At 39.9% G+C, this 25,960-nt stretch overlaps 1 protein-coding gene across 2 annotated transcripts in view; it reads left to right on the top strand.

Annotated features, from left to right (window-relative positions):
* kdm3b (lysine (K)-specific demethylase 3B) overlaps positions 1-25,960 on the top strand; it is a 122,118-nt gene extending 96,158 nt beyond the window's left edge. Inside the window, exons 16-27 of one of the 2 annotated variants that reach the window (XM_067996475.1) lie at positions 482-812; positions 3,555-3,817; positions 4,692-4,961; positions 6,068-6,239; positions 7,828-7,918; positions 8,006-8,136; positions 9,628-9,747; positions 12,481-12,504; positions 16,813-16,952; positions 20,266-20,442; positions 21,931-22,065; positions 22,608-25,960. In XM_067996475.1, the coding sequence (XP_067852576.1) occupies positions 482-812; positions 3,555-3,817; positions 4,692-4,961; positions 6,068-6,239; positions 7,828-7,918; positions 8,006-8,136; positions 9,628-9,747; positions 12,481-12,504; positions 16,813-16,952; positions 20,266-20,442; positions 21,931-22,065; positions 22,608-22,688 (1,935 nt within the window). In that variant the 3' untranslated portion in view covers positions 22,689-25,960. The remainder of the gene's footprint in view (positions 1-481; positions 813-3,554; positions 3,818-4,691; positions 4,962-6,067; positions 6,240-7,827; positions 7,919-8,005; positions 8,137-9,627; positions 9,748-12,480; positions 12,505-16,812; positions 16,953-20,265; positions 20,443-21,930; positions 22,066-22,607) is intronic. The other variant, XM_067996476.1, reaches the window with a different exon arrangement.

The raw sequence follows: 25,960 nt of genomic DNA, 5'->3' as shown, positions 1-25,960 counted from the left end.
AAAGCTAATAGACTTCTAGCTTTTATCTTGAGGATAAAAATGCCAAGAGGTAGTAATGAGCCTATTTAAACTTGAATAAGACCTCATAGTACTGGGCTGCACATGATAGGGAGGATATTGAGGCTTCAGAGGGGGTGCAAAGCAGATTCGCTAGGATGCTGCCTGGTATGAGGAAATACAAATGTGAAGAATTGAGTTGTGAGGCTGTGGAATTCACTTACAGGGTTAGTGGTTGAGGCCGAAACTATGTCAGTATTGATTGAATTGAATAGGTGGATGAAGGAAAAGGGGTTGAAGGGAACACGGTGGGTAAATGTGATTAGAGCTATTTGCCTGTGTGGAGGGTAAATGCCAACAAGGACTTATTTGGCCGAATGGCCTGTTCCTGTGTTGTAACTGCTATGCATTTAAACCAATCTTGCCATTTGTCAAGGGATGCAATGAATGGTTTAGTGTTATTTGAAATTCTGGACTCTTCTAGCTTTCAAGCAATCTTCCAAATCCTGCTGGTGCAGTTGCCACAAATGAAGTGTCTGTAAGCAGTGCAGGCTCCGTGATGTTACCGCAGCCAGATGACGGTGTAGTGGAGGTGAAACCAGAGCCAGCAGATAGTAGCAGCGGTGAAGTTGGTGAAGACAATAACATGAACCTGGGTGAGAGCAGTAACAATAATGTAAGCTTTACAAGTGACAACGAAGGGGTCTCCACCACGTCCACCTTGAAAGATGACACATTGAGTTCAGCAGATACTACGTCTGCATTGCACTGGTTGGCTGACCTGGCCACACAGAAAGCGAAGGAGGAGAAGAAAGGTACGGTTCCTTTTGTATTGTAATGGTCCAGTGTATTTCCTGAGTGTGGCATTCTATCACTTTATAATTAGACTGTTGGAGTTGATGCAATTGAATGGGATGCTGTGCTGATCACTTTTTTTGGAGGGAAAATTTTGCAAATATATTTTGACCATTCAGAAATATTCATTTGATTCTGTGGTTACTGCCTGACACTGACCGTCAGTGTAACCGTCATCATGGCAGATACATCAGAAGTGGATGTGACTAATAATCATGTGCATGCAGAGAGCGATGTTTGAAATCTGATTTGATCCAAATTGGGCAAATTCAGACCACATTTAGGTTATTAGTGGACTGTAAAATTACACTGCTGTAGTACTCAGTCCCTGTCACCAGGTGGCAAACACTGAGCACCATAAGGTGGAAAGGTATATGGTGTCCCAGTTTATGTGAGTTAGTAATACTGAGGAAGTTGAAGAAAAATGGAAATATTTTTTTTTTAAAAGAGAAATTAAATGGTAAAAGTGAAAGAAGGAAATGAATGAAATGGAAAAGTACTATTAAGACCTGGGGAGAACTATCATAAGGAATTAATATCATATACATTGAACAATATTGGTGCTTTTCCTGTGATCAACACCAGTGACTTCAAGAGCAGAGCCATCAGATTTATAATATGGATATACTTCATTCCCACATAATGCAAATTTAAACCTAGATTATAGTTGGGGAAAATCACTGAGTATATTGTCCCTTTAAAGAAAAAACAAACTTACGTTTGATATAATGCCATTAGCATCCTCAAGACATCCAAAGTTTCATGGCCAATGAATTATTTTTGAACTGTAGTTACTTGTAGTAAATGCAGCAGCAAAGCAAAGCCCCACTAGCAGCAGTGGCATAAATGACCTGCTAAGCTGTTTTTGGTGTTAATTAAGTTATAAATGTTGACCAGGACACCAGGAGTACTCCCCTGCTTTTTAAATAGTGCGATGGAATCTTTTATGTCTACCTGAAGAGGCAGTCAGGATTTCAGTTCAACATCTTGCCTGAAAGATCCTACCTCCAATAGTGCAGCACTCCCTCAGTACATAGCATCAAGGATGCTGTCCATATGGCCTTATCTTCCTGAGATTGAGATGTCAGTTATTTGCTTTGTCAGACTGTTGTTTCCTGCTGTACAACCACTTCAGTTTTCATTTGTTGCAATGTGAAGTTCGTTGCAAGTATTTTTGAAGAAAGTTTCCATTGACTCATTGACTTGATGTACCAGATAACCGCAAACAAGTGCTGCTGCAAGTGGGTATCCATTCATCATTACCGGTGGTCACTCAAAATGCTTCATACTTTGTTTGGGATTGTCACCTAATGCATTGAAACTAGCATCAGAGAGTGGAGAGGATCCTCTGAGGCAAGTTCTGCTCCAGATATAAGCTCTGTAAGAATCAGTACTATTGATGATGGGTAACTAGGATGTCAGCTATTCGATCAACTCGTGACTGATCTGTACCTCAACTCCATTTACCCACCTTAGCTCCATATCCCTTAATACCCTTATCTAACAAAGCATTTATCGACCTCAGTCTTGAAAATATCAATTGACCCAGCCTTCTGCTTTTTGGGGGAGAGATTTTCACGACCGTTTGTGTGAGAAAGTGCCTCCTAATTTCACTCCTGAATGGCCTAGCTAATTTTAGGATTTTGCCCATATTCTGAATTCCCCACCAGAGGAAATAGTTTATCTGTATCTACCCTATCAAATCCTTTTGTCATTTTAAACACCTCTATTAGATAACCCATCAACCTCCTTCTATACTCAAAGGAGTACAAGCCAAATTTATGGGGTCAGCTTCCTCTGTCTTTGTGGAGATGGCCTGCTCCATTGAGGTAGCACCTGTTGGTACCATGTAGATGGTACTGACCATGCCTAAACTTATACTGCCCTTTGGTTTATAAACTTGATCCACTTGAAGCATAATTAAGTGTAGACCACCGTAGTGATGTGCCGCAGCAAATTGATGAACCTAACAAAGAATTTGCATTCTGTTGCCAAAGAATTTGCATTCTGTTGCCACAGAATTTGCTTGGGCTTGCTGCCACATTTGAGCTGTAAAGAACTATTTGTTATGATTTTATCAATGCCAAAAACATTTTCACTGGACCATGCCCTCATTGATTTCCTATCGGAGACCGGCATCCACAAATCAGCTTCCAGTGTTTGCACTATTCAACTAGCAGACTTGTAGACCTACAAAAAAACTGGGTGTATGAAGCTGCTGCCAGGATACTGGTGCTGGATTTAGCAGTATAAACCCTGGGAGCTGGTTCATGGATGCCAGTCTATCGGATCGAAAGCAAAGCTGCTTTATCTTTTTTGAAAAGAGTTGCTGGTACAGCACTGGTCTGCCTAACTCATCAGAGATTTAATTGGGTGATTGTTGTGGTGGTTGGTTACTGTGTACAGTGCCTTGTAACAGCTTGATGTGGCAGTGATGAAACCTCCCTTTCAGACCTGATGTATCCTTGGATTAGATTTATGAAGGTTCATTTCTAAAGTGCACAAGTCCAGATTTTTATGCCTCAACTAATGGCTGTGATTCAGGACCCCTGCAAATGGTCTTTGTGGAAGCTTTCATTTGTAGTCACTACAATGTTAGACAACACTAATAATGGACAAAGGACATGGTTGTTGCCTTCTCTGATCCACATCGATTTGTATTTTACAGTTCAACATTTAATTTTTCCTTCCTTCCTTCCCAGAAAGCAATAGTTCTTCATTGCGATCTGTGCTGAGCCAAAGCCAAGACTCCAGGCCTCCCTTAGCACTGGACTCATTCAATGCTTTGTCCAGGCCTCCCTCCATTTTAGAGCCTTTCAGCAGCCTTTTATCTGGAGGCCCCTCAACCACCAAGACAGAAGGCTCAAGCCTTAGGGATCTGCTAAATTCAGCCCCAGGGAAATTACAGCGGGGAGCTGCTGAGAGTAGCCTTCCATTTCCATCGGTCTTCACATCTGTATCAATGGTATGTATGACTAACAGCAGTGTAATGTGTGAAATTCTGGATATTTAAAAGAATATATATTAATAGTTTTTAACCATGATATTGTGCTGGTATCAAAACCTGCAGATAGCTCACTCTGGCTTCTAACTGGCATATTTAGAATTTCCTCTGAGTGGGAAATAATTAATATTAAGCAACTTGATAATTTTGCTGTAATTAATCAAGGGTCCTATTTCAACAACAACAGCAACTTGTGACAACAGATATTGAAGTAAAAAGTATGGTGGTGTATAAGTAGATCTGTACAGCACAAGTCTATGGCAATTTTAACACTAAAAATATAAAATATTGGTGAGACCACAAATGGAGGATTGTGTCCAATTTCGGTCACCATACTTGTAAAAAAAAATACAGGGATTGGTAAAGGTTCAGAGAAGGGCCAGAGGAATACTGCTGATTTTTAATTCAATTTATTGAGAGGCTGGTGAATCTGTTCCATTTGGACGCAAATACTAAGATGACATGATCTACCCATTTTATATAGGGAAGAGAATTAGTGATGTAAGCGGTGGGGAAAATCTTTCTGCTGAAGAGAGAACATACAATTATAAGCTAGGAAAATAGGACTAATTGCTGCACAGGTAACATGGAATAGACTGCCGCCAAATGCAGTAAATGCAAAATCACATAGGGATGAGGGGGATATGGACTTGGTGTCAAAATTGAAGGGAAATAAAAATTAGCTCGTGGGGGGGGGTCTTAATGGCCTTTTCTCATTCCTATGTTATGTACGCTGTAAGTTAATGGTCCAAAATATTAGATTCTGGCTTCCTCTGTTAACAGCTACTGTCATTAATTGCTTACCCATGTTTTTTTGTTTTCTTTTTTAAAACAGACTGATAAGGGGAAGGGAGGCCTACCAAACTTCCTGGATCACATAATTGCATCAGTAGTAGAGAACAAAATTTCTACAGACACGTCAAAACGTAGTGGGAATCCTACGGAGCCACTGAAGGAGACAAAGAAGCAAGGTGTAATGGAAATGAGTGTTCTGGACCCAAACACGCAGCACTGCTGGCTTTGTGATGGTCGGCTGCTCTGCTTGCAAGACCCCAGCAACAAAAATAACTGGAAGATCTTCAGGGAATGCTGGAAACAAGGACAGGTACACATTGCAGAAACTGAAAATAATCCTACATAATAAATGCACGCATGCCAGTTTTTGGTTGACCAGTTAATGATAGAAGTGGGAAGACTGGAATCACTAAGTAGGGTGAGAGGCAGAAAAGCATCCACTGCCACACTAATTGTTCATGAATGGCACCATAAAATAAATTATTTAAAAGCAGCCGATGGATTTCTCCATTCATTCTCATTCTGCCGCACAATGGGCCACCCTTCCAAAAAGGAAAAAGCCATCTAAAACGTTGAGGCCTTAGTCATTTGGTCCTCCTTGTATGTCATACTTTATTCTGGAAGCATGGCTCAGTTCTTCTTCCGTCATCGTAACACTTCTGTTGCCAGAATACCATGAAAAGTTCAGCTTTAGCACTTAATCAATCTTTTCACTTATTCATGTTACTAATAGCAATCCAGCAATTGCACAGTTCTTCAGTTTAAGCATTTCAAATTTCTGACCTTAAGCCAATCTGTAAAGCAGTAATGTGGATTAATTCACATGGTTTCATTGAGAATTATTGTCTTAATCTGATAGCTCAGTTTGACAACTGCTGTTCCAACCTAGCCTCGGCTTTCTAGGTTTTAGTCCCATTCTCCGATTTTGCACAAATATGGCATTATTCTATTTTTATGTAGAGATCAAATGCACGAGGAAGAATGCTGGATTCTTCCCCATTTTGTAATCTCTGTGTTCAGAGTATAGTTCCTCTTCTGTATGCAAAAAGTCACCTGGGCTTTTTCCTTTAGGAACTTCTTGCACACCTGATTACTTCACCCCAGTGAGCTGTGAATATAGCCTCCCACCCTAAAGTTGCTCTGGTTAAAAAAATGTGCTGTATTGGAACACGCAAACAGGTAAAAGTTTTTGGAACCTTCCTGATCCTACACCACCTCAAGTGACTGCTTAATCCTGGAGCAAGCTCCATTTACCAGCCTGATATTTTTTTATTAGTACTGATCACATTGATGAGTAATTATCTAATTCAGGTACATGACATACTCGTTGGTTCCAAGAACGATGTAACTCAATTAAAGAGGACCTTGAATCCGAGACAAACCTTTTTCTCCTAGCTAATGTGTTCTTCTTCTCAGCCGGTATTGGTGTCCGGTGTGCATAAGAAGCTGAATGCAGCCCTTTGGAAACCTGAAGCTTTCAGCCGGGAGTTTGGGGATCAAGAGGTTGATCTGGTCAACTGTAGGAATTGTGCCATCATCTCTGATGTGAAAGTCCGGGACTTCTGGGATGGCTTTGAGGTCATTGCAAGTAAGTACAGGGCTTATTTTTCCAGATCATGTTAAATATTGTAATTTCAAGTCCCTGTATGAAAAACAAAAGTGGAAGAGTACTGTACAGCCTTCCCATAATTGACTATCAAGGCCACTGGCTGGCTGTTTTCATGAAAAATGAATGGAATCATAAAATGCAATCTCCAAAGTGTCAGCAAAAACCCCAGAATTCCATCTAATCAACTAATTTGACTTTTGTGGTCACAGGAAACCAGTGGCTCTGCTGATAACAAAGCATGTTTGAATTTATCATTTAAACATCAACTTCTGGAAAACTATTTCTGGATTTTTAAAAAAAAACACAAGTCAAAACCTGCTGTTCACTAAGTTGAGGAGTGATGATTCAGCCAGCTGCCCAATGGTAAAATAGTATAAGGTCATAGCCTGAGGAGTTAACTCAAATGACTGCTATCATTCAGAAGCTGGTAAGAGCTGCTCCTAACTGTGACAGAAACTGTTTTCCTCCTAGAGTGTAAGCAGATGTCTAGAGTTAGTGAGATGGTAGGACAGCTTCCATGCATGAGTGTCCCAGAATGTGAATACCATGAACCTGAAGAGCCTTGCCCCAGACATGGCACCATAAATTCATATCTCACAGAGGCCCTCTACTTCAGCCATTGTTCTCCAGAGACTTGTGAACTGCTTGCAGGAAGACACATTGATAAACGAAGCAACTTTAATAATTGGCATAATAATGTAAACCCAGTCCATTGGTCATGACCTATACCTTTCAGCTCAGTCTTTGTTAAAAGAAAAAATCCTATTGGTAACATACCGGTCAGATATTTCTAAGTAGTTAGTAAAACATACATGTTTCATGATTTAGATACGTTTGAAATGTAAATACTCATTATAAAAGCCTCACTGTCATTTGAAAACCCCAAATTAGTTCTTAGATGCTGCTTTTACTTTACAGTGCCATCTTCAGCAGGAAAAGGGTACTAAGTTCAATCTATGACCAAAGTTAGTCTCCCCGGAGTCCGAATTTGCACTTGTAACAATACTGCCTTTACCACTAGATCGTGAAAGGGACTTGGGGGCTACTCTAATTCTATAAACATTTTGTGCAATAACTCACTCAACTTACTTCAATATAGCCAGTGGAGCCTAGTCAGGATGCCATATGTACGCATAACTCTGACCAGTCTGTTAGGCTTTAAGTTAGAAATATACATTAACATTAAAGTTACGTACCCTTTTACAACATCTGTTTTGCCAAGGAAATATACAGTAATGCCTTGTGCTTTTCAGTTTCATTGGTCTGTCTAGTTTTAGAATGTGCTAATATTTTATATGGATGTCAATTCCATGATGGGATAGTGCCCTAGTAGTTCTCCCCCCCCCCCCCCCCCCCCCTCCCACTGGATAATGGCATAATAACTTGTATGTTGAAATTGAGCTGTACTCAAAGAATGAGGAAGACCATACCTATAGTAGGTACTCTGACTCTTTGTTTCATAGGGATAAACAGGTAAGACTTTGATAGAGCCGTAACCACTTACTCAAAATTCCTGGGATCTAATTTATTTCTAGGATCTAATTTTAATTATATTTTTGTGCAACAGAACGTTTGAAATCTGAAGAAGGGCAGCCAATGGTTTTGAAACTCAAAGACTGGCCTCCGGGTGAAGATTTTAGGGACATGATGCCCACCAGGTAATAAACTTTGCATTTCATGCCGATATCTTCGGGTTCTGTATGTTACAAATGCAAGAAGTTATCCTCTTATTTCTTGTTTTGCAGGTTTAATGATTTGATGAACAATCTCCCTCTACCTGAATACACAAAGAGAGATGGGAGGTTAAATCTGGCTTCAAGACTCCCAAACTATTTTGTGCGGCCTGACCTAGGACCAAAGATGTACAATGCCTATGGTGAGTATCACAAGTTGCATTAAAATGTCCTGTCTGTTTAGCACAGGAATGTTAAAGTTTTAATTCCTGTCCTTTCACAAACTTGGTTTAAAATTCTGTGTATGCTTCAATGTAGATGATTACAGACTTGGATCCAAGCCTGGAATTTCAGTGTAACAACAGAATTCTTCTATTCCTATCATGTAAAATCCCTGATCCTAGCCTAATCTTTCTATTGCATAAACATTGAATCCAGGCAGAACATACCTGCACAGAATATTATCCATTCCATTAAAATGTAATCTTTAACTCATGGACATTTGTAAATATAGTTACCATTATCTGGTATTTTGTGGATGTTTTAATTAATTTCCAAGCCTTGGAAGAGCACTTTCTGATATTTCCAGCAGTTATGGCAAATAGTGATTCACTCAAACATAAGTGATGGACACCAAGTAGTAGCTGGTTATGACAGACACATAATCTGACATGCCAGAACTTGCACTCCCATTGTCTCTGGCATAGGTCCAAAAGATAAACCACAATTTATTGGTGCCTCTCCCGCGAGGCTTATTGAAGGATTGCATGTGTAACTGGAAACCCAACGTGGGATGATATAGATTAAGACATGACAGCCAGAGCTGTATATACTGCTTTTAAAATTGTACAGGGAATCTGATGAAATCTCCAACATTCTTATCAGTGAAATGAAGCTGCTTAATTGGCACCAGTACTTTGCTTGATGAACATCATATCCTTTCTGTCTAGCTTATGGTGCAGAACTGCAAAGTTTTTTTAAAAACCTTTTTAGTTAATGCTGACTTGAATTTACTAAATAGAGACCTCTGCAAGTCACTTGAATTCACAGCTTAAAAGCTGATGGGAGCTGTTTGAGTTTACCATAAGTGCAGATTTGTTTTGTGGGTCTGGTCTGTTTTATCTTCCATGACCATCTGGTCTCTTCTCAGAATGTTTTAACTGGGGCACTTTGATTGTCAGTTTGAAATAATTCTTGGTTACTAGATTTCAGCGGTACTGGTGCAGATACTATAAACACAAAATAGTTGCTGCTTTCCAGAAGCTACTTTGTGGTACAAGATAGAACATTGCAAATCATATTGATAAAAGGCAAGTTTCTAATCTTAATAGTGGAGAAGCTAGATGCTTTTCCACAGAGAATCACCGAAGGAAGTCACCCTGACTGCTTTTAAACATTTTCAAGCATCATTGGGGGAGACCTGGGCATCGGGAGATTTTTTTCTAATTGCACGGCACCTGTGTTCAGTTTTCCTTCTCTCTCACAGTCGCCACGTTTCGAGTAAATTAGATTAACAAGTAGTCATCTTTGTTATGAAAAGTAATTTTTAAGCAAATTAAACCTCCAGAGCACCATTTTGTTACTCCTTTCAAAGAATATTTTTTGCTCGTCGGATCTTCAGACCAGTGGATTCTGTTAATTGTATGAGGCACTAGAATTGAATTCATAATAAACAAAGTGTGCTGTCTCTTTAGGGTTAATAACAACAGAAGATCGAAAAGTTGGAACAACAAACCTCCATCTGGATGTGTCTGACGCGGTTAATGTGATGGTTTATGTTGGTATACCAGTAGGAGAGAACAACCATGAAGAGGGTAAGTACAGTACTATGTGCAGTTTAGTTTTTGGTGGTAACTTATTCTGGTAATGTGATTATACTGCCTGCAGGACTGTTTTACACGTGCAAAATAACACCTTACATTATGCAGCATTTCCTGAAGACAGATATAGAGCCTTCTGTAACTGCTGTTGGCCGTTAGAACTAACAGTACATCTTGGCTTCAGTGGTGCGTTTGAGTTCCTTTTTGTGTGGAAGATGAAAAAATAGTACTTGCAAACTGTGGGTGTTCTTACACATGTAAAATATATGGAATAACTCCCTGTCACACATGAAGTATCCTGTGTCTGGTTGTAGTAAGGATGAAAAGCAGGTCTTATGAAAGTGAAAGGTGGATTTAATATATTAGAATAGAACACTCTTCTCTGATACAAACTTGATTTCAAATTGCGTGACTGTAAAATTTGTTGGTTCAGGAGCCATGGGATTTGTTGTAAGTTGAAAATGCCGTAGTATTTTTCTGACACTGAATTCTTGTAACCACTCCCTGAGGACTCCTGTTGACAGAAACAAGGTATTACAACATTATCGTGTTTGCAACATGGGGATTTTTAGGAGCAGGTGATGGCCATTAGGCCCTTTCTCATTAATTTCAGTCCCATCTATCAGCTTTCTTACCATATCTCTCATTCCTTCTCTATTTGAAACCCATTTATTTGCTTCTTGGACCCATTCACTCTAGTCTCTTCACTGGCCTTCCCTGGTAACTTATTCCACAAGTATAATATTCTTTGTCTTTTTTTTAAAAAAAACTTTCTTCCTTAATTCCTAAATTACTAATTTCTGACTTATGTCACCTGGTATTTAAGCCCTTCACCACTGTAAATTCAAGACCACCTTAAAATGCATTAGTACTTGTCATATATACTATGATGTAATTTTCCGTTCCATGTTGAGTTTTATTTTTAAAAGGCTGAAGTGTAAACTGATCTGATTGTAAATTTAAAAATTATTTAAACAGTCAACACAGCTTTCAAACTCCATTTCAAGGGCATGTAACCAAGTGCTGCTATTCGGCAGCCTCAGCATCTCTTCTTAATTAAACTCTTTATGGAGTCGAGTATTGTATGGAACACGTCACACCTGGTCCCCTGAAATATGGATTGGGGGTGGGGGAGGAGGAGAAACTGCACAGACCAATGTTGCACACGTGATAATTATTAGAACGATTAAAAAATTCAGGATATTTGGATTCTTAGTAAAGTAAAGACTTGAGAAAGTAGTTTATTAAATGCTACAAAACATCTGTAATGTGATTAAAGGACTTGCTCGTGATGGCAGGTCTTGATCTAATTTTGTCATGCAGCTAATGATTGTGTCAGTTATCCATAAACTGACTGTGGAATGGTTTTAAGCGTGTTTCCATATTCGGGTCCGCTATTGGTGTCTGAGGTACTTCAACCCAGAACAGAGAGATTATCATTGGGCTTTTTTAGGTATAAGAACTGGATTAGTTAAGTGGAAGTAAATAGAGGATGATTTGATGTGTTTGGAATTCTGAGATTTGTTTATAATTATAAAACGTAAGATCAAGTTGCCAAATCTCATTGCAAAATGTTTGTTCCAGAAAGTTTGTCAGAATACAAAAATCGTGGCACATTTGGTCAGCCAGTAGAGTCCTGGTGTTGGTATCGCCCATCAAGGCTGAGGGTTTATGACGCATTTAGTATTTCAGATCCGGGACTAAATATTGGGAGTACAGCTGGCAGCTGTGCTCTCTTCCATGTCATGTTAACAGCTATAAAATATGTTGCACTTTTTTGGAATCGCAGAGACTAAGACACATTTGTGCCACCGCCCCTCATCAGAAACATGTTCTCCAGCACCACCTCACTGCAACTTCGGATTTGGATCTTCAGTGAAAATCGAACCCTACAACTGCACTAATCCAGAATATGAACATCTATTGAAAGTATTTATTGTTAATCGTGGGGGATATTTCTTCAATTTCACTGAGTGGTGATGTGGTACTGTGGAAAAAGGAGTCCTGTTTTCTCGTCATTTTCATTGTCATGTCCAAGGCCACTGACTTACGCTTTTCACTGAAAAATGGATGGAATTGCAGAATTCAATCCCCAAAATGCCAATAAAAATCCTGGATGCGCAATTAATAAAAACAAAATTTGACTTGTACTGTAAATCAGTGGCCCTGATGTACGTGATTGTAGAATTGTTTTTTTTAATCCATCATGATTGTAAGATCTCTATTCATTTGGGGAGAAGGATATTCTTTTTGGGATTTTTTTTTTCAGTTTTGCACTAATCTATTGCCTTTGTTCATCTGAGAGAATAGGATATGCAAATTGCAGGCTTCATATTTGCAAAGCCATTAATTTTTGATAAATCGTAGAAGCCCTGGTCAGGTCAGGATGGATATTCTTGACTGTATATGTGTGGCTTGTGTAGCTTGCTGACACTTACCGTCAAGGCTAATGTAAGAATAACCGCCACTTAGTGAGGTACCAAATGGTGTCATTGGAACTGTACCATTGTACACCAGCAAGAAATTAGCACCTTTGGGAGGGGAAGAATTGACCATCTTTTTCAAAAATCCTAAAACATTTGAATGATCTTCAATAGAGTGAATTAAGTGGGAAGGTCTTGATCACCAAGCTTAAATCAATTATACAGCTTTATTTTTTTTGTGTGGGGTCCCTCTAGATAATTGAATTTATTGTTTTAGTTACATGATGAATTTTCTCATTCACAGATACAGATAACAGTGGAGTAACAGGTCTGTGCATTTTCGTTCTGTTTTCAAGGCATGTAGCACATTGCAGTAACTTTTCTTTTATTTTTTCCCATCATTATTCATAAGATCAGGAGCTGGTGGCACATTTTTAAAGTAGACTGCAAAGGCCTTTATTACTATGGGTGGCAACTAGATTAATAACAGCCCTATTTTGACTGAGTCTAACAATCTCTGCATCCACATAGCAAAGAATTTTATGTATTTGCTGAAATTTCCTCCTGTTTGGGGCATGAAGCAGGCGGGCTTGTGCGTTCAATGTTGCCTTTGTTGCAACCCTCTAACTTTACTGCTGATTATCAATAATTTCCGATTGGACTTTCAGTTGTAATAGGTCTTTGTCAAGCCATTTAGAAAAGCTCAAATTTGTATCTTGAGCAAATTCTCCACATTCTTATTTTGAGGCAAACTTTATTCTGTCACACCTTTAACTTCTTCGGAACATTAAGTGTGCTTTATATCTGCATCTAACATTTATCTATTAACCATGGCAAATCTCATTAATTGATATTTCTCAAAGCTTTAACACCCCCTTTCTCCATTCATTTGGTCCATTCATCCATTTGATTCTCAAAACCCTGGATAGTAGTATTCATCGAGCCTTGTTCAACAGTAAATTGGGAAAAGGGGCAGGGTTCTCTGCATATCTTTTTCTAGGTCTCTATTGTATTCAAATCTCAAAATCATTTGAATTGCTGTTTGTTTTATAATGTATATCAGGAGATTAACTGATGCAGATAAAGGCTTCTAGTAGATGTCTATAATCAATAACAAACTCTATCTCACACTAATTCATGATTTTTATCCTGCACAAACAATTTAGCAGTTGTATGGAGCTTTGTCGCTATATTGAGCGCACAAAAATGTGTAGAATAGCGATGGTGAGTCTGGACTAATTAAAACAAATGTTAGGAATCAGAAATAAAACCAGTTCTTGTAGCTTAGAGTCTGCATCTCTGATCGCTTAACCATTTTATAATACTTGATTTGTAGTGTGTAAGGATAACAAAATGTATGTTTTTACAGCTTAAGCTCAGATTTTAATCAATAACTGGGTATTTTGAAACATACAGTTCACCGTGTCAGGGAGTCCAATTCATGATCTATCTACAATTACTGTCCAGTATAGCTAAGTGGCAGCAGTTATGCTTTTATCACGTCAAGATAGCAAGATAATGTGCAAATGACTAGGTCTGCTTCTTTCCCAAATATTCCCCAAACCTCCAATTTACAGTTACTAATTGTCCAGTAGCGGGGTAAAGTTGTGACAGTGATAGGGAAGCACTTCTATCCAGCATGTCCGTTCACTTTCAAACAAGTGCCTTGCCATCCACAACCCTATTGTGGATGATTGCATTGACATCTTGGCTTTGACTGAAACTTGGCTCAAAGGTGGTGACACCTTGCCCCTCATTGGAGCCTCCCTTCCTGACTGCATTTTCCACTGCTTGTCTCGCTCAAACCGCTGTGGTGGTGGTGTGGCTGTTATACTAAATCACTCCTTGGTATCTTCCCCTACTCGTACCTTTTCCTCCTTCTACCACTTCACCTTGTTCCACCTCTCCTTCAAAGTCCTCTTTGTCTGCCCCACCCAGAGTTTCTCACTGAGATAGCTTTCCTACCTCAGCCTAAGCAATTCCTCATCCTCTGTGATTTCAATCTCCATCCCTGCTCCCCTTGCCCCCTCCTCTGAATTCACTGTCCTCCCAAAACCTCTCATCCACATAAACTGTCCTACTCCTATTCAAAACACCTCCTTGACCTTGCCATCTCTCGTGACCTCTCGATCCTCTAGAATCTGATCACAGACAAAGCCTATAATGTTGCCAAGAAGAGTAGTAAGCCTGAGGATTGGGAGAGTTCTAGAAACCAGCAAAGGATGACCAAAAAATTGATAAAAAGAGAGAAAATAGAATATGAAAGTAAACTAGCAAGAAATACAAACACAGATTGTAAGAGTTTCTACAAGTATGTAAAAAGGAAGAGAGTAGCAAAAGTAAACGTGGGTCCCTTAGAGGCTGAGACAGGAGAAATTATAATGGGGAATCAGGAAATGGCAGTTAAACAAATATTTTGTATCTGTCTTCACAGTAAAAGACACAAAAAAAAGTACCAGAAATAGTGGGGAACCAAGGGTCTAATGAAAGTGAGGAACTTAAAGTAATTAATATCAGTAGAGAAAAAATACTTGAGAAATTAATGGGGCTAAAAGCTGATAAATCCCCCGGACCTGATGGCCGACATCTGAGTGTTCTAAAAGAGATGGCTGCAGAGATAGTGGATGCATTGGTTATGATCTTCCAGAATTCCCTAGATTCTAGAATGGTCCCAGCGGATTGGAAGGTAGCAAATGTGACCCTGCTATTCAAGAAAGGAGGGAGAGAGAAAACAGGGAACTTCAGGCCACTTAGCCTGACATCAGTCATTGGGAAAATTCTGGAATCCGTTATTAAGGAAGTGGTAACAGGGCACTTTGCCTAATCATATTATGATTTTCTGAGTCAACATGGTTTTATGAAAGGGAAATTGTGTTTGACAAACCTATTAGAGTTTTTTGAGGATGTAACTAGCAGGGTAGATAAAGAGGAACCACTGGATGGCGTATATTTGGACTCAAAAGGCATTCGATAAGGTACCATATGAAAGGTTGTTACACAAGATTAGGGCTCATGGGATGGGGGTGACATATTAGCACGGATAGAGGATTGGTTATCGGACAGAAAACAGAGTAGGGATAAACGGGTCATTTTCAGGTAGGCGGGTTGTAACTAGTGGAGTGCCGCAAGGATCAGTACTTGGGGCCTCAGTTATTTACAATCTATATTAATGAGTTAGATGAAGGGACCGAGTGTAACGTGTCCAAATTTACTGACGATACAACGGTAGGTGGGAAAGTAAGCTGTGAGGAGGACACAAAGAATCTGCAAAGGGATATAGACAGGTTAGGTGAGTGGGCAAGAAGGTGGCAGATGGCGTATAATTGGGGAAATGTGAGGTTATTCCTTTTGGTCGGAAGAATAGAAGAAACAGAATAATTTTTTAAATGGTGAGAAACTATTAAATGTTGGTGCTCAGAGGAATTTGGGTGTCCTCGTACAAGAAACACAAAGTTAACATGCAGGTACAGCAAGCAATAGGAAGGCAAATGGCATGTTGGCCTTTATTGCAAGGGGGTTGGAGTACAAGAGTAAGGAAGTCTTACTACAATCGTACAGGGCTTTGGTGAGACCTCACCTGGAGTACTGTGTACAGTTTTGGTCTCCTTATCTAAGGAAAGATATACTCACCTCAGAGGCAGTGCAACAAAGGTTCACTAGATTGATTTCTGGGATGAGTGGGTTATCCTATGAGGAGAGGTTGAGTAGAATGGGCCTATATTGTCTGGAGTTTAGAAGAATGAGAGGTGATCTCATTAAAACATACAAGATTCTGAGGGGGCTTGACAGGGTAGATACTGAGAGGTTGTTTCCCCTGGCTGGAGAGTCTAGATCTAGGGGACATAGTCACAGGATAAGGGGTCGGCCATTTAAGACTAAGATAAGGAGGAATTTCTTCACTCAGGGTTGTGAATCTTTGGAATTCTCGACCCCAGAGGGCTGTGGATGTTGAATATATTCAAGGCTGAGATAGTTAAATTTTTAGACTCTAGGGGAATCAAGGGATATGGGGATTGGGCGGGAAAGTGGAGTTGAGGTCGAAGATCAGCCATGATCTTATTGAATGACGGAGCAGGCTCGAGGGGCCATATGGCCTATACCTGCTTCCTAGTTCTTATGTTCCTTCTGCATCAGTGCGTGGGGAAAAAACTCTTCCCCCAAGACACTTACAACTGGACTCTGAAAATTCCAACAACTTAGCCATTAGCCCTTCATTCACCATGATTTCTGAAGCTGTCGATCACTCAGTTATCTGCTCCTTTGATGCCCTTTTCCCCAGCAAAACTTACTGTTTCCCATCCCGCCACTCCCCATCTCTGCAACCTCTTCTAACCATACAACCCCTCGCCTCACCGTTAGTGGCAAAGTCTTCAGCTCTCTCGGCTCCACACTATGCAATTCCCTCTCTAAACCCCTCCATCTCTATTTTCCTCTTTTCCTTTTAAGGCCTTCCTTAAAACCCACCTCGTTGACCGATGTTTTGATAACTCTTCCTAATATCTCCTCCTTTGGCTCAGCATCCATTTATTTCTAATTATGCCTCTGCGAAGTGCCTTGCGATGTTTTTCTCTGTTAAAGTCGCTATACAAATCCAAGTTGTTTTCCGCGTATCATATGTTGTGTTGTATATGATCAGAGGTAATGAAGACAATCGAAGAAGGTGATGTGGATGATGTGACGAAAAAAAGAATCCACAAAAGCAAAGAGAAGGCAGGTGCACTCTGGCACATCTACGCAGCAAAAGATGCTGAGAAGATCAGAGAGCTGCTGAGAAAGGTGAGCTTCAGATTGGACTTCAGTGTGAATGACTGTTGCCGAAAGCATTATGTTGAGATAATGGTATTATGCAGCACTGTGGCTGCTTCAACTAACAGTTGGAAATTGTAAACCATTGAATTTCTTTAGGAAAAACGTTTTTTCTCATTCACCCCCTGCTCCTAAAAGGCATTTTAAAGTTTTGCTTGATTTCCCTGCCTGACCTTTCATGTCTACATTACTCATTTTTGACAGATTGCCGCCTTGGTATGACATTTCTACGGGCCTACCAGCTCAGGATTTATCATGATTCATGTTCCAACATCATTTGATCATCTCTCTGAACTTATCCTTATAACCCTCAATCTGATCTTAACCAGATACTTACCCAGATATTTTTTTGAAAAAGTGTTGATCAGTGCAACATGAACTGCTTTAGCTGGAAATCTATTCTGTGCAAACCATATTCTCTGGCAAATAAAAATTCCGTCTCATCTCAATCTTAAGGCATGTTAATTTTGCATTGTAAGAACATAGTAAAAATCTAGATAGAAGGCATTTGGTCCAATGCAGTTTATGCCCTTACTGCTCGAACTCTCCCAACCTAGCATTCAGCTCAATTTTGAAATCCCCTAATGTTTTCACTTCTACTTACTTGCCTGATAAAGGTTCACTGGTTCTACTAGCCTGTCTTGCTTCAAAAGAATATTCTGGGTTTACTTTACCTGAAGAATTCAATATTTTGTATCATTTGGTGACACCTCCCCCCACCCCCTCCCAGAAACGTCTTTTCTAAAGCAACTTTACGGCCTACTTAAGATGTGACTTTAAAAGTTATGGAAGTTTGTAATGATTTTCTTCTAAAGCCATGCTGGTTGTTAGGTTATTGCTGTGCACAAAATCCAGTCTACCCCTTAAAATGGTCTCAATTATTTTCTCTGATATTGATGAACTACTCAGCCTGTAGTTTCCCAAGTCAAATTTGTTGACCGTATCGAATATAGATACTACATTAGCTCTACAAATTTCCTTCCTAGTCTCCTTCAACATGCTAGAATATATACCAGTTGGCCCAGAAGAGCTGTCTTCAGTTACTTTAGCTTAACCTCCTTCTGCCACACTGACCTGAGTTGTTTAGTCTATTCATCATAATAGGTTAATATTAAATTGATATCCATTATTTAGTGAATATGTCTAGAAAATATTCGTCCAATATTATGATAATTTTCTGTTCCTCAACTTCACTGCTACTTTTATCTTTTAGAATTCTAACTTGCTCTGTAACTATTCTTTTGCTTTTCTGTTACTGAAAATGTTTTAGTACAGTTGAGGTCTTTTGCTATCACTAGAGCCCTTTTTGCACTTCTAAAATCTCTTGTAACGTATTATAGTATATTCTTGGACTTTTCCCAAAGTTCAGCTTTTGTATATGTTAATTCTTTCCTTTCCATGTTAATCACCGTTTTCATCCATTTTGGGGATAGCATTGTTTAGCCTACATTTAGTTCTCTTGGGTGTATATTTATGAAGCAGTCCATGCCCGCGTGTAGCAAGACCTGGAGAACATCCAGGCTTGGGCTGATAAGTGGCAAGTAACATTCGTGCCAGACAAGTGCCAAGCAATGACCATCTCCAACAAGAGAGCGCCCAACCACCTCCCCTTGACATTCAACGGCATTACCATCGCCAAATCCCTCACCATCAACATCCTGGGGGTCACCACTGACCAGAAACTTAACTGGACCAGCCACACACATACTGTGGCTACAAGAGCAGATCAGAGGCTGGGTATTCTGTGGCGAGTGACTCACCACCTGACTCCCCAAAGCCTTTCCACCACCTACAAGGCACAAGTCAGGAGTGTGATGGAATACTCTCCACTTGCCTGGATGAGTGCAGCTCCAACAACACTCAAAGCTCGACACCATCCAGGACAAAGCAGCCCGCTTGATTGGCATTCCATCCACCACCCTAAACATTCACTCCCTTCACCGTTACACCATGGTTGCTGTGCATATCATCTACAGGATGCACTGCAGCAACTCGCCATGGCTTCTTCGACAGCACCTCCCAAACCCGTGATCTCTACCACCTAGAAGGACAAGGGCAGCAGCAGGCACATGGGAACAACACCATCTGCACATTCCCCTCCAAGTCACACACCATCCCGACTTGGAAATATATAACATTTCCTTCATCGTTGCTGGGTCAAAATCCTGGAACTCCCTACCTAACAGCACTGTGGGAGAACCTTCACCACACGGACTGCAGCGGTTCAAGAAGGCGGCTCACCACCACCTTCTCAAGGGCAATTAGGGATGGGCAATAAATGCTGGCCTTGCCAGCGACACCCACATCCCATGAACGAATTTTTTTTTTTAAAGTTCCATTTTCAGCATTATAGTTTTAAAAGTGTTTCATTTTCCTCAACAAACATATCAGCAATTAATTTATTTTGATTCATCCCTAATTTCATTGAAGTTTTGCTTCCTAAAACCACATTTTTATCTTGATCCTTCCCAGTGCCGAATGCCAGGCAATCTTAAATTTATTATCTTGAGGCCCCTATTCCCCAAAATTTCCACAAGCTCTAAATTATGAATGCTATACTGAGTGCTTGCAAGACCCAGGTCCAGATATAAGTTATAACTTTGGGTCTTCAACACATTGGGTCAAAAAACAATCTTGCACCAAATTGACTAATTAGATTTCAGTACTTTTTTGGGGGCCATTCCCTGTTTATTTTGGATTAATTAAAGTCACCCATTATTATCACAAGTATTGTTTGTCGTCTCTCTTTAAAAAGCAGGCTACACTTCAGGGTTTAAGTAGCCGTAGAAGGGATAATCGTACACAGATGCAGAGGGCTGTCCTACTTTTTCTGGTGGCTTGTTGGATTGGGTCACTTTTTTGTACATCCTGAAAGAGGTGGATATGCTTCCATTTTCTATTCGTCACTAACGTGCCCCACTAATTATTCTGGCCAGCCAATTAGATTTGTTTACTTAGCTTTGGTCCTTTAACATGACAAAGCTTTTCCTAAAGTTTATGTGCCTTGTAATATCATATTTCAAGTGAGATTTTTTCAGCTTACACTCCATTTCCTGGTTTCAGTATTTTCAGTATTAATCTTATTTTTCCTATTGAGAATCTTGAACTGCAATGGCATTTTCACAAAATGCCGTCGACATGTAAAGTTTAATGCTGAAGAGTCACATCTTTATTCCTGGCTTTGGTTTACTAGTCTCAGTTTCATTTTACCGTGTTAAGATCATGTGTTGATGGTAGATATATTTGCATAAATTGGACATGGCTGTGCTTGCTTCTGCCTCAGGTGTCTGAAGAGCAAGGTCAAGATAACCCACCAGATCATGACCCGATTCATGACCAGAGCTGGTACCTAGACCAGTTACTGCGGAAACGGCTGTATGAGGAGTATGGTGTGCAGGGCTGGGCCATTGTACAATTCCTGGGGGATGCTGTCTTTATCCCAGCAGGAGCACCTCACCAGGTAAGGGATGGCTGCTTCCCATATTTGAGGAAAAACAGGAGCTAATGCCTTTCACAAGTGGGTGGGGAGGAGAAGCTGTAACCCTACAGAAGCAAAATGAAAAGCTGTACAAGGGGGAAACATCAAATGTCTGTTATATTTGTGATATTCTTCTAATTATGATTTTATCTGGATAATCTCACTGGAGAATAATCCATGGTAACCGGTGCATAAGTATGCCTAAGAAAAGCGTACGTTGATCTGTACCTGAGTTGAGGGGGTTGGGGGGTGGAATTCTATAATGTTAATCTTAAGAGTTATGCTTAAATGGAGTTGTTGATATTTTGGTTATTTTCAATTGATTAATTTAAATGGATATTGTTTTATGCACATAGGATATTGCATTTCCATAAATGGCTGACCCTCTGACTGTAAGGAGATCCCAGTGTCACATTGTCTCCCTTTAGTAGGTTTTCAGCTCATGCACCATGATGCACAAACAGATCCTAATACTACAATAATGACGCTACATAAATGCCAGAAGTAGCTTTTACTATAATAACCCCTGTATAACTAAACACCTCATTAATTTAAAAATTTGCTCTTCTGGCCTTCCTACTTTACCTAGTTCTTTGTTCTCTTCTATTTTCTGTCTTTTTTTTAAAATGAAATCCTACTATTTTTCCATACTTCAAAACACATTTTTACTTTTCTAATGTAAAAAGCTGTACTTACCACTTCTTCCAACTTCAGGATATTACCTACCTTCACCTTTATATCTTCTCCCTCTGCTGCCAAAACGCTAATCCACAACATTGTCATCTATACTTTTCTAAAGCTCTACCAGCTGGTTCCACTCTCCACAAATGACCACTAATTCAAAATGCTGCAGCCTGTGTGCTCACCTGCGCTTTCATTACCGTTGCCCTTGCCAAGCTCCTCAGCCTCCCCCCTTCCTCAGCAAATTGAATTTAAGGTCCTCCTCCTCCCTCCACAATCTTGCCCTACATTACAACAGTGGCTACACTTCAAAAATACTTCATTGGCTGCAAAGCGCTTTGGGATGTCCTGAGGTTGTGAAAGGTGCTATATAAATGCAAGACTTTTTCTTCTTTTTCTTTACCCTACCTTGATAATCTCCAAACAAAAATCCCTAAACATGCCACAGTTCCCCATTTCCTCTGCCACCTTCAGTGGCTGCTTTTTCAAATAATACTCCCTTTTCATTATGGAGCTCCCTACCCCATTTCCTCCTTGCCACCACCCCCCCACTTTAAAAGACCTCCTAAAAACCCTTCTTTTTGACCGTGCTTTCCTTTCTCCGCTTTCACCCCATCTCCTTTGTGACTACTTTCTAAGCTCTAGAGCATTGAGACCCGTCTCTGAGGAGTGTTGAAGGAATGTAAGTTGTTGCTTGTTCTTCATCCTGATTCCCACTATTTCTTTCTATGATGTATGAAACAAGAAGGGCCGTGAATCTGTTGTAATGGCTGCATGTCCCTTCTTCAGGTACACAATCTGTACAGCTGTATCAAAGTTGCCGAAGACTTCGTCTCTCCTGAACATGTCAAACACTGCTTCCGTCTTACTCAGGAATTCAGGCACCTCTCGAACACTCACACCAACCATGAAGATAAATTGCAGGTATCATATTGTTAAGTACCTCCATTTGCAAATGGAATTGTCTGATCTGAAGAATATTCCCACTTGAAAATAAGTACATCTCATAGCCCCGATAGCTGCTTCTTTACCAATAGGGAAATGCCCGACTCTAAACTAATCTGGTCTTGGCCACTGTTACAGTGCCATGTTTAGCCATTCTAAAGGTGAGTGGCAGAAAGCTACAACCTGATAGTTATACAGTGAACTCAAGTTCCTGTAGGCTTCTTTCAGAATTGTTCTGAGATGTGTTACTTGATAATGCCTGCAGTCATCTGCAGAAGCAGTTTGCAGATAAAACAGCTGCTGTGTCGTAATGTGATTGGCTGCTGAATTGGCAAAAGGAGCCATCAATGGCAAAGTTCTCATAAGATACTCTCATGCAGCAAAAATGTACAGATACATTGTAATTTCACCATTTGAACAGTTTTCTCTTTTTCCCTTCCACCCCTTTTTGTAACGTATATGTTGATGTTGACCTGGCAATTATGTGAACTATGGGTTAGCATGAAGTTTCTTGTCCTCAGGTGAAGAACATTATCTACCATGCTGTGAAAGATGCGGTTGGGACACTGAAGGCTGAGGAACCCAGACTGGCCAAGTCATAGAGGAGCCTTCAATGGAGATCAGAGACTCAGAGGAACTGTTCTGTAACATACACTCATTAAGAAATACATGCGATTAAAAACAGAGAGGCTATTTTGGTGGGAGATAGGACGTTCAATAAAAGTCCAGCACCGCATTATCACAGTGGAATGTAGTATCAGTTTTGCTGTGATCTGCAGCAAGCTGTAGGAACAGAGGATTTGGGAGAGTGTCACGTTGTAGTTAGTTTTGCACTGAGTTAGTGATTATATTTAAAACTAAAATAATTGAAGTCCCTTTCCCCTTAATTTTTCCATATTCATACAAAGCGCTGGGGTAATGAGAAAGGATCTTGTAGAAGTAGAAAAGCCCACAATTATAACATACCCATGTTCCCAGAATGAGGAGTAAGTTCAAAGGGACAGCAAGTCTTTTTGTTGGCTCACATTGACTATGATCCTGTGATCCCTGATTTTATTCAAGTATAATTTTTCTTAAAGGCCTTTACAACATTCCAGACACTTGGAGGTTCTGAGCTGTTTCTGTATGGTATCTGGCTACCCATTGAGTTACAGCCAGACCTTACTGGAATCAAAAACTAACTGCTGAATCAGGAGAAGAGATAAGGGGTAATATGTTACAGTTTATAGTTTAGAATGATCGCTGAATCATTCTTTTTCCATCCCCTCCGGGTCCCAATCACAAATAAAGGTGACAGAGGGAATTGGATTTCTGGTTAAGTCTGTGGATGTTAAGGTTTCCAAAAACATGGAACTCTTGAAAAATCATTTTGTTTCTGTTTAATTTTTCAAGTTGGACTTTTGTGTCCCAACTTCATATATTTAAAAAAAACGGAAGTTATTTTACTCTACAAAGGAACAATCTCTTTAAAGCTAAATCTTCTGACCTGCCTGCTATAGTCTGCCTCCTTCAGCTGGAAATATTATAAATGATGCTCCTTTTGACACGAGCAAAATGGAAATGTCACATTTTTCTCTCAATTTTCGTGAGGCGTGCTGTCAACTAGTGACGACTCCTAATGCTGCCAGATTGATGTGTCATGCAGCCCCAAGAACCTGGTCCTATGGGCACAGGGATGTGGTGTGAGTTTCCTTTGCTCAGGTATTGAAATTTCATTTCGGGTCATGATCCGGAGAAATATCAGTTTTACAGTCGAATGCTATATTGTAAACCGGGCAGTACGGAAGCAATTGGTTGTGTTTAATGCCAGATTTGGCTACACTTGGGTCTTGAGTCACAAAGCAAAATCTCAGTGCTGAGTTGGAGTTAGCTGTGCTATAGAAATGATATTTCTGAACTGAATTATTCACTATTAAATTATGGAGAAGTATTGAGGAAATGTTGATTCGCTGAAAACTTTTTTGCAAGCCCCAATATTTCTTTTCAGCCCTTGAGCCTTTCATTGTTCGATATCAGGACCATGAAGAAAAGAGAATCACAGGGACGTCTAAAGATACATTTTGAATCTTACTGAACAAAAACTGGCCATAAAAGTTTAACAGTTTATCTCTAGTCACTGCATCTGAGCTTCACAGCAGATATGATGCTGAACTGTAAGGACTTGAGGGCTTAATGTTTAAATATTGGGTGGCTTAAAATGGTCTTGGCTAATCAGGGCTCTCCTTATCCATCCATACGTTTAGGCGAAACTGAGGAAGGCTGTATGGATGTGGCATCCGAGAAATACTTCCAATACCTTTGCTGATCGGATGATTTCTGTACCACTTATAGTCATAAAATGTTCAGTTTTAAGTAGCCTTAAGATATTCTCCCATTTCTAAACAGTTTTTAAGAGGACTGTTATGAGCACGAGGCATCCCTTGGTATTTTCCATGACACTTACAATGGTATTCACCTGTGTGGAGTTATTTTTATCACAGTGTTAAAAATTCTATGGCGAGGCATGAGGTTCTACTTTTTGTGAATGAACGGTTAGATCACAGCATTTATAAACTCATAAATGAGCCCTGTGATACTCGCTGGGTTCAAGAGTGTGAAGCAGTGGTTTTATACCAGGAAGTTAATAGTTTTGTTTTAATGTTGATAGTTTCCATGTTGCATAGTAAGTGCAGGAAAGAGTTCAACCCAGGAGCATGCCATTGGATAGAATGGCGGAAGCATCTTGGCCTGGTTGGAGCAATGTTGAGCCAGGGTGTGGGTAGGTGGTTGACCCCTGCGAAGAAGGTGGGCACTCTGAGAATGTAAATCAGATCACCTGAACAATCCACACAAATGGGGTGAAATGAGATTACTCCTACAGATTTTCTGCTCCCATCTGTGGTTTAAAACTGTTTACAGGTGCCCATTCCTTTTGGGAGAATTGTTTTGTACGTTTTGACTCTGGGGTGAGGGTGGGGAAACCTCGTAAATATTTTGAGTCCGCTCTTGGATTCATACGATTTTTTGCCCTACAGCCCCAGTTTTCAGTGCTTGGCTTACTGCTCCATTTTTTTGTGTGTGCGATGAGGCTCCACTCAGAACTACTTCCATGTGGCGATTATTCTTCGCTTCCACACGGGAAACTTGAACTTGATGGTGGGGCAAGTTGGCAGAACATTGTAGGAATATGACTCAGTTTTTCTTGTTCAACCACATGTAAAGTCCATCAAAAAGAATAGAGTTTCCTTAAAATGCTGGAAGTGATGCTTTTGCCAGTAAGGCTCAATAGTGTATCAAGGTTTGTACTATTTATAACAGTGATTGAAAGGAAAATACTGAACAGTGTGTAGGTAAACATTTATTTAAAAAGCACACACACCTGCGAAGGTTTTATAGGCCTGCCGCATCTTCCAGTGTATTTCGTTAAGATTATCTTTTTTAACAATATTCATATATACTTTTGATATTGATTTGAGGGGAGGCACACTTTGCCACACTCACTGCAGTCTTAAAATTGTTAACTTTGGATCTCAAAAGAAACCATGAGCACAAAATGCAGACATTATCCTCAATGATAACTTACAGCATATGACAGACTTCCAGCGTTGGCATTCAGACAGATTTGGCAGTTACCCACCAGTTTTTTTTCCAAACAGACTGCTTCCAAGATTCAGTATTTAAAACCAAAACTGTCTCTAGAAGTGTGTTTTTTTTTTTGTTTTTTTTTGGGCAGGTACCATAGTACCATTCGTAAATCAGATGTTTTTGTTGATATGTATGCTGTTGTGACTTTTTAATAAAAGGATAAAATGAAGAAAAAAAAATACTGTCACATAATGTAGAATACTTTGTCTTCATTTACTGCAAGCATTTTGTGAAGGGCTGATTTAGGTTT

The sequence above is a fragment of the Heptranchias perlo genome, chromosome 14 (genome assembly GCF_035084215.1).
Source record: "Heptranchias perlo isolate sHepPer1 chromosome 14, sHepPer1.hap1, whole genome shotgun sequence".
Taxonomy (NCBI): Eukaryota; Metazoa; Chordata; class Chondrichthyes; order Hexanchiformes; family Hexanchidae; genus Heptranchias; species Heptranchias perlo.
Note: the sequence above shows the minus strand (reverse complement) of the source record. Positions and strands in the feature narration are given on the sequence as shown.